The sequence below is a fragment of the Trichechus manatus genome, unplaced genomic scaffold (genome assembly GCF_000243295.1).
Source record: "Trichechus manatus latirostris isolate Lorelei unplaced genomic scaffold, TriManLat1.0 scaffold00008, whole genome shotgun sequence".
NCBI lineage: Eukaryota > Metazoa > Chordata > Mammalia > Sirenia > Trichechidae > Trichechus > Trichechus manatus.
The window spans coordinates 25248682-25257820 of NW_004443944.1; the positions used below are offsets into that span (position 1 = coordinate 25248682).

Here is a 9139-nt window from a genome sequence, read left to right on the forward strand (position 1 = left end):
ACCTCCAAAACGTAAGAGCACAGGAATCAAGAAAAATGGAAAATGTATCTTATCCCTTACCTGAATTAACCTTAGAAGACCCAAGCATTCCCTTTCAGAAATATCAGTGTTGAAATTGTGCAAAAGACTGTACCCAGAGTGTTTAAACTATAAAACCAACACCTGGTTTAAAAAAAAAAACAAAAAACCAGTTGCCATCGAGTCAGCTCTGACTCGTGGTGAACCAACGTGTGTCAGAGTAAAACTGTGCTCCGTAGGGTTTTCAATGGCTAATTTTTTGGAAGTAGATTGCCAGGCTTTTCTTCTAAGGCACCTCTGGGTAGATTCAAACCTCCAACCTTTTGGTTAGTGGCTGAGCATATTAACAATATGCAGCACCCAGGGACTCCAATACCTGATTCAGACATGACAAAAATAAAAGCAGTAAAATAATATACAGTTTATAAATTCCAATGAAGTCTACTGCCAACCTGGCTGAAACCAGAGTCTCTGAACACTGAACAGTCACTGACAGGAAGGATAAAGTGCTATATCTCTGGTCGCAAGCAAATTAACTGATGCTCTATTAAAATTTCCAGGATTAAAGCCGAGGTAGTTTTCTGTAAAGAATGTTCTCCTTGAGAGCATGGCCAGCATGTGGTTGAGCCGGGACCTGATCCCAGCAAAGTGAAACTGCCTCTCTTTATCCAAGTTTCTAAATGAGTCTCTTAAGCATAGGTCTAAGTGGGGGGTGCTCAAGTACTTCGGATATCCAGGATTGTGGAAGTCAGTGGCTCTCATGGAAGTCTGGGAGCCAGTGGAGCTTGCCACTGAGCCTTGGGAAGACAAAGATGAGGAAGACTTCAAACTGGAAGATGTCGATACAGACATTTTTGATACTGGAGACCCTTCTTTAGACTGAGTTCCCTGAGAAAAGAGAATATTCTCATCCACATCAGTCTGGGTGGTGGCCGACTTGGACCAAATCGTGGTTTGAGAGCTGGCTACCCTGGTGGCGACTGTGGTTTGGGTCCCATTGGACGCTGTGCTGATCCTGGTCTGTGTCCCCATGTCACTTCCATGCACTGTTGGCATCTCTTCTCTTGGCTCCGTCTGAGTGGCAACATCAGTTGCCCTTCTGCTCTCTAGCTCGTCCTTGTGACTGTTTAAGTAGTCTTCCTCACCGATGGTGGAGGACTCAGAGTCGTGGCGCCTGGTCTCTGCCCTGCCCTCTGTGGGCACCTCTGGTTCCAGGTCAGTCTTCTTGGGGGTACTTGAGAGTCTGGCCAGCCGCAGCCTCAGCAGGTTGCCCAGTGTGAGTTCCTTGGATGGCGGCTTGTGCTCAACCAGATGGTCAAACTTGCTGCTGATCCGGAAGTTGCTCAGGAGTTTGGAGCTGATGGGCGTTGATTGTGCATATAGGATTCTGAACTCCAAATCAAAGTGTTCAACCACTTGGCCGGACAGGATTACCAAGTTACTGCTATTTAATTTGCCATCCGTCCATGTAAAACTTTAGGATTAAAAAACAAAAAAAAGAAGCTGGTAAGAATGAGCAATTTTAGTTTACTTATTGTCAATCAGCAAAATAAAGCCCAGATACCTGCCCATATAAGAATCAAAACTTTGGTGATCACTCTTTAGTCAAAGATTAGACAGGCCCATAAAACAAAATGAGACTAAAGGGGCACACCAGCCCAGGGGCAAGAACTAGAAGGCAGGAGGGGACAGGAAAGCTGGTAATAGGGAACCAAAGGTCGAGACCAGAGAGGGTTGACATGTCGTGGGGTTGTTAACTAATGTCATAAAATAATACATGTGCTAACTGTTTAATGACAAGCTAGTTTGTTCTGTAAACCCTTATCTAAAGTACAATTAAAAAAATTTTTTTAATTAAAAAAAAAAAAAACTTTGGTGATATCATACCTACCATTTAGTTATGAATTCAATTAGTCTTAACATGTATATATAACATACATGTGTTAGCATAAAAGTTAAAAGTCCAACTGTTTAATCCATACGTGAAAACCTATATATCCTCAGCCTCACAATTTTTACACACTAGAAAGGTATTTAGTCCAGTGAGGCAACAGGCTAGTGACAGCATCTAGGGAAGCCGTGGGAGACCCTCAGATAGGCTCCCGCTCTGACGAATGAATTGCTATCGTAGGGCTCCTTGCTGCCTTTTTCAGTGCTGCCATTTTCACAAAAGGAGACAATACTGCTATTGTAATGATGATGTCATTGCACAAAACATGTTTAGAGCTGAGGAGTGGCCATCCGTCCTTGTCTGCCTCGCACCCCTTCCCTTTCCCCTGGTAACAACCCATTCCTGCCCCTACCCGAGAAAGCTTTCCTTTATGCACCCTCTCCACCCACAACAAGCATGGGCATATGACCCAGGCTGGTCAGAGTATCCTATCCTCTTGGATGTGGAGATTCACTCACATGGGCATGTGAACCAATTACAGCCAAGTAATTTTTCAAAAACTGATTTTAATGCGGAGAGTAAGAAAGTCTCCCTCTTTTGGAAATAGCTGCTAAAGGCCACATAAGCCTGGATCTTTACCTTCAAATGGAGAGCCTGCCTGAGAATAAAGATTAATTACAGAAAAGCAGGACCAGGAGACAGTGTTCTGATAGATGTATCGCCCCTAGGTCAAGTTGAGTTGGAAACCAATTATACCTTTCTACACTTCCAAGTTATGTGAGTCAATAAAATTCATTTTGCATGAAGTGTTTGAGTTAGCTTTCTGACACTTGCAATCACCCCACTGATACAGAAATTTGTACCAGGGATAGGCTGTTTTAAACAAGAAATCATAAAACATCACCAACTCTGTCTCTTGCAAACAAGAATCCCAGCTGATGCAAATTCCACTTTCAGAATTGCCTTCAAAGCTTAAGAAGGAATATTCTTTTGAAAACCCTCAATGAGATAATGTAACAAAACCCCTATCCAGTACCTGGATTATAAAAGGTCCTCAACAAATGGAAGCTATCACCACCATCATCATCAACGGTAACATAGCTTCATGTGTAGAGAGTAGTTTTTATACTTTCAGACTTTAGAACAGCCAAAAACCATTTGGAGCTTAGTCTGATTAATACAGATAAATCCTACTTTAGGTCAAAATCTAGTTTCCTCCTGTTACTTGTAAACTTCTTCTGACAGGAAGCCTCAAGAAAGAGTTCGAATTTTGTTCTGAGCAATGCTGGTATTGTTTGAAAAGAAAGGCGTCTGGAGTTTTGTAATGTTAGCACCTCATCTTTCACAAACTTTTGCATCCCCACCTTTTCCCAGGGCTGACACATAATTATCACCTGGAATGTGTGTTTCTTCAAAATGTGGGGTTTTTTTTTTTTAACTCTACAGACACGCCTCATGCATACCATCAGACAATCTAATATAGAGGCAGCAAAACACACCACCATCGGAGCCACGTAAGTAAAAATGGCGCATCTTAACTTCTGAAGATTACTTTAAGCACCATTATCCCCATCTTCTATTCAACTTCCCTGTGCTCTCTACTTTCAGATGCCACTGCCAAAGTGAGACTTCAAAGATGGGGTCAGAAACATGGATCAGTATTTTCTACACTAAAGTGCAAAATTACAGGGCTTGAAGCAAAATAAAGGATTTAAGTCTGAAGAGAACAGCTTCTGTTCTGCCTTCAACACCGAAGTTAAAACATGACCAGGGCATATACCAGGGGAAGAGAACTTCCTGATTTTCTCTCCCACTAGGGACAGCCATCTCTGCCTTTATCTGTAGCCCCCAACCCCGCCCCTTTTCACCAACAAACATGAACCGGCTCTGCAGGAGTCAACAACCCAGAGGTAGGGAAGGGTGTCACAGGCAGCCCAGGCTTGCTTTGATATAAAATGTGCTATCTTCTTCTGATATTGGGCTGCTTGCTACCTGCAACTGTCCTTACCTTCCAGTGAGCAAGGACAAGTAGGGTCAAAATTCCCAAGGAACCAGGATTTGATATTGTTCCTGTCACTATTAATACCCAATTCAGTCTGCTGTAAGGCCTGGACCGAGGCTTGAATCTAGGACTCGCTCACTGTGTGGTATCAAGGCAAGTTTCCATCTCTGCTCTTCAGCTTTGTGGATGGCAGGGAAGGGACCCCTACCCTCGACTACCTCCTACTGAGGGCTGCTTTGATTAACCAACTCACACTCACAGACACAGACAGAGGAATGCTTGTACATAAAGGCTCTCATTGAGAGGCAAAAATAAGCTTTTAGCTTTACATAACATGCATCTTCTAAAGAGTTTATTATGCATAGACATGTTAGAAATTTACCTGTAAGAGCCTGTTGCCACTCGAATGCCATCAATCAATGTGAACTTTTCATGAACCTTCCCAACAATTTTAGTACCCGACCTTGCATAGTAGATATTTCCTGTAATAGTCCGAACTGTCATCAGCTGTTGGGAGAGTGGGAGAAAAAATAGATGAACAATCCAGTGACACTTATCCAGTGAGTAAATGATTAAGACAAGAGGGCTTGGGTTACAATTCCCAAACAGACAAACTTCTTGGTGGATGAATGGCTTAGGGTCATCATTCAGTAATAACACACATGAGGTACTAGCCAGATGATTCTCAGGCTCAAGTCCATTTACTCCCTGGTAATGCTACCATATGGGGCAGCTCTACTCTGTCCTATAGGGTCCGACAGGGTCGCTATGAGTCGCAATCAACTCAACGGCAATAGGTTTTTTTTAATGCTAGTCCATCTTCTCATATGTCCTTTTCTTATGTTTATTTTTGAGACCCTTAATTCATGTGTGTATGTGCTCGAAAAGAAGAATCCCATTTGGGGGATACCAGACAACAGAAGCCAAGAATTTACTTTGAAACAAAATGTGGACGATAAAATCACCAAAGAAAATCACACTGGTAATAACATTTTAACAAAGACTTAAAGAAGCTAAACTGATTATCTCCTACTCCTTTATTTAATGGCATTTACTAATGAATAACAGCCCATCTTCACTTGCCCCCCACCATAATGGGTATGGAGAATAGGGACATAGGACATATCTTCTCTAGCGCAGGATTTCTGAAGCAGAAACACTCACATGTGGCTCAGTCAGCAATGTCATATCTCCTGTTGCTTGTGAGGTGCCATCGAGTCAGTTCCAACTCATAGCTACCCTCTGTACAACAGAACGAAACACTGCCCGGTCCTGCACCATCTTCACAATCACTGTTATGTTTGAGCCCATTGTTGCAGCCACTGTGTCAATACATCTTGTTGAGGGTCTTCTTTTTTGCTGACCCTCACTTTGCCAAGCATGATGTCCTTCTCCAGGGACTGATCCCTCCTGATAACATGTCCAAAGCATGTGAGACGTAGTCTCGCCAACCCTGCTTCTAAGGAGCATTCTGGCTGTACTTCTTCCAAGACAGATTTGTTCATTCTTTAGGCAGTCAATCGTATATTCAGTATTCTTCTCCAACACCATAATTCAAAGGCATCAATTCTTCTTCAGTCTTCCTGATTCATCGTCCAGCTTTCACGTGCGTATGAGGCGACTGAAAACACCATGGTTTGGGGTAGGCGTGCCTCAGTCTTCAAGGTGACATCCTGGCTTTTCAACATTTTAAAGAGGTCTTTTAGAGCAGATTTGCCCAGTGCAATGTGTGTTTTCATTTCTTGACTGCTACTTCCACGGTGTTGATCGTGGATCCAAGTAAAATGAAATCCTTGACAACATCAATCTTTTCTCCGTTTATCATGATGTTGCTTACTGGTCCATTTGTGAGGACTTTTGTTTTCTTTTTGTTGAGATGTAATCCATACTGAAGGCTGTGGTCTTTGATCTTCATCAGTAAGTGCTTCAAGTCCTCTTCATTTTCAGCAAGCAAGGCTGTGTCATCTGCAAATGCAGTTTGTTAATGAGTCTTCCTCCAATCCTGATACCCTGTTCTTCTTCATATAGTCCAGCTTCTCGAATTATTTGCTCAGCATACAGATTGAATAGGTACGGTGAAAGCATACAACCCTGACACCCAGCTTTCCTGGCTGCAAGGACATATTTACCAAAAAGGAATAATGGTAGTACACTGGGGTTATATGTGTATGCATAATTATTGATGTAAAATGACATACATAAATGTATGTACAATGGTATGCAAAATACTAAAACAATTTGATTTCTTTGGAGCAGACCAGTAGCTACATATTTTTAGGAATCTTACACATTCAAATTAAAGGTTTAAGATTTTTGTTTGACTTTTCATTCACTCCTCAAACACGGAGGCCCTACTATGTGCCAAGCTCTGGGGCAATAGAGATAGTCAAGGAGTAGAATAGAAAACAGAAAGTAACTGGATGATTAAAAAACTATGGCAAGACTTAACATCATCCAGAGAAATGAAAACCTATGTCCACACAAAAACCTGTACATATTCACAGCAGCTTTATTTGTAACAGCCCAAAACTGAAAACTATCCAAGTGTCTTTCAATGAGTGAATGATTAAACAAACTATAGTACATCCATACCCATGGAATACTACTCAGCAATAAAAGGGACACACTACTGATGCACGAGACAACTTGTGTGGATCTCAAGGGCACTGTGCTGAGTGAAAAAAGCCAATATCAAAAGGTCACATACTGTGTGATTCCATCAACATAAACCAAAAACCAAACCCACTGCCATTGAGTCTATTCCAATTCATAGCGACCCTATAGAACAGAGCAGAACTGCACCATAGGGTTTCCAAGGAGCACCTGGTAGATTCGAACCATCAACGCAACATTCTCTAAATGACAACATCACAGAGATGGAGAACACTGCAGTGGTTGCCAGGGGTTAGGGATGGCCCAGGGGTGGGGGTGTGACTATAAAGGGGTAGCAAGAGGGAGATCTTTGTTGTGATGGGACAGGGACAGTTCCGTATACTGATGGCAGTGGTGGCTACATCAGTCTACACGTGTGATAAAATGGCACAGAATTATAGACGTGCATTGTATCAATGTCAGTTTTCAGGTGTTGATATTACTACAAGTTACATAAGATGTAATGGGGAAACTGGGTAAAGGGTACACAGAATCTCCCTGTACTATGTTTGTACCTTCTGTGAATCTATAATTATTTCAAAGTAGAAAGTTCAAAATAAAACAAATAAACAAAAACTATGACAATACATAACATCACTTCTGTGGTACTCTTACCAAAAATGTATAACCTAAATTTAATCACGAGGAAACGTCAGACAAACCCACATTCTACAGAAAACTGGCCAGATTTCTTCAAAAATGGCAAGACCCTAAACAAAGAAAGATGGGGGAATGGTTCCAGATTAAAGGAAACTAAGGAGACATGATGACTAAATGCAAGGTGTGGTCCTGGATTGGATTCTGGGCCAGAAAAAAGGGCATTAGTGAGACAAAGGGTGAAATTCATAAAGTCTGTGTAGATTAAACAATAGTATTACATCAAGGCTAATTTCCTGATTTTGATATTTGATACAATTTGATAGGGTATTTCTTTAGGTTTGTAAAATATTAATATTTGGAGACTTTGGGTGAAGAGTATATGGGAATTCCTTACGCTATTTTTGTAACTTCTTTGTAAATCTTCAATTATTTGAAAATGAAAATTTAAAAAACAAAAAAATCTAGGAAATTCATAGAAGTACACAGTGACATGGTGGTGGGAGGGCTTCCTGGAGGAGGTGATGATTCCTTAGCCAAGGCTTAAAGGACCAACATATAATAACCAGCATAAAAAATAATCACTATGGGCAGGTTTAGGTGTGGTTGTGTCCTTCCCTTTGGCACACATTTACATGTTGTGCAGGCCTCTGTGACTGTGGCCAAAGCACTCTGGAGTGCCTACATATGACAGCGTGACTGAGTCCCTGCAGACAGGACACCAAGCACAGAGCCAGAACAGGGGGAGTCAGCCCTTACTCGGCGAGGGCAGACAACCAGCACAGATACCACCAGGTAAGAGAAGCAGCCAGAGCAGACGATGCTTCCCTAGGAAGGAATGAGAGACCCTAAGTTGGTGAGGCTGGAGGGGCAAACCTCCTTTGGGCCCCATCCCAGAGGATTTGGATACTCATGAAGGCAGCAACCAATGCCGGCAACCGAGTCAGTAAATACTCCTAGATTTCTGCCCAGCAGATGAACCACAGCCAATCACTTTGCTCAAAGTTGTGGCCAGAACTATTCTGTGATTTTTCTGCTGCTAGCACCCTGCCTCAATTATAGAAAAAGCACCTTGAAATTAAGCATCCACACCTTCAATTTCTTCAAGCCAGCTCTATATGAGAGCAGCCATGGGCTGAATACTTCTTAGATTATAATGCTCTTTCCCAGGTCTGACTTGCGTTTTCCTTGGGTCCACTGATCTCATCTTTTAATTGACTGTTGGGTCAACTGGCTGTCTCCTTTAATTCAATCTCTGAGCTCCAATTCTAGCACGCCAGCATGAATTTGCCTTAAACCCAATCCTTAGCTTCCTCATCAAGGGAAAAAACCAGCAAGCACTCTGAGGGAGAAGTTAAATAACCAAACTTTCGCAAACCAATTGCTTGGTAATAACAAGGTGGTAAGTTTGTGTCCCGATGGGCAGTACAGTAACCTGTAGTATCACAGCCCAAATTCTTTCTTTGTTCTGCTTACTGCTTTACCTCTGGAACCCAGAAGAGTGTCTGGCTCATAGCAGACGCTCAAATACTTGATGAATGAAGTTCCAAAGCTTGCGGGTGAAGTTCATTAATTTAAAAAAAAAAAAATGAACTGTTCCAACACCCATTCATGATAAAAACTCTCAACAAAACAGGAACAGAAGCGAAATTCCTCAATATAATTAAGGGCATTTATACAAAGCCAATAGCCAACATCATCCTAAATGGAGAGACTCTGACAGCATTCCCCTTGAGAACGGGAACCAGACGAGGATGCCCTTTATCACCACTCTTATTCAACATTGTGCCAGAGGTCCTAACCAGAGCAATTAGGCTAGAAAAAGAAATCAAGGGCATCCAAATTGGGAGGGAAGAAATCAAAGTATCTCTATTTGCAGATGATATGATCTCATACACAGAAAACCCCAAAGAATCCACAAGAAAACTACTGCAACTAATAGAAGAAATCAGCAAAATTTCAGGATACAAGATAAACAT

General features: G+C 41.9%; 1 protein-coding gene across 1 annotated transcript in view; it reads right to left on the bottom strand.

Annotated features, from left to right (window-relative positions):
* Positions 1 to 332: 332 nt before the first annotated feature.
* FAM83D (family with sequence similarity 83 member D) overlaps positions 333 to 9139 on the bottom strand; it is a 26500-nt gene continuing 17693 nt past the window's right edge. The window contains exons 3-4 of the mRNA XM_004370571.3: positions 4294 to 4418; positions 333 to 1492 (exon numbers count right to left, since the gene is read on the bottom strand). Coding sequence (XP_004370628.2) covers positions 505 to 1492; positions 4294 to 4418 — 1113 coding nt within the window. The 3' untranslated portion in view covers positions 333 to 504. The remainder of the gene's footprint in view (positions 1493 to 4293; positions 4419 to 9139) is intronic.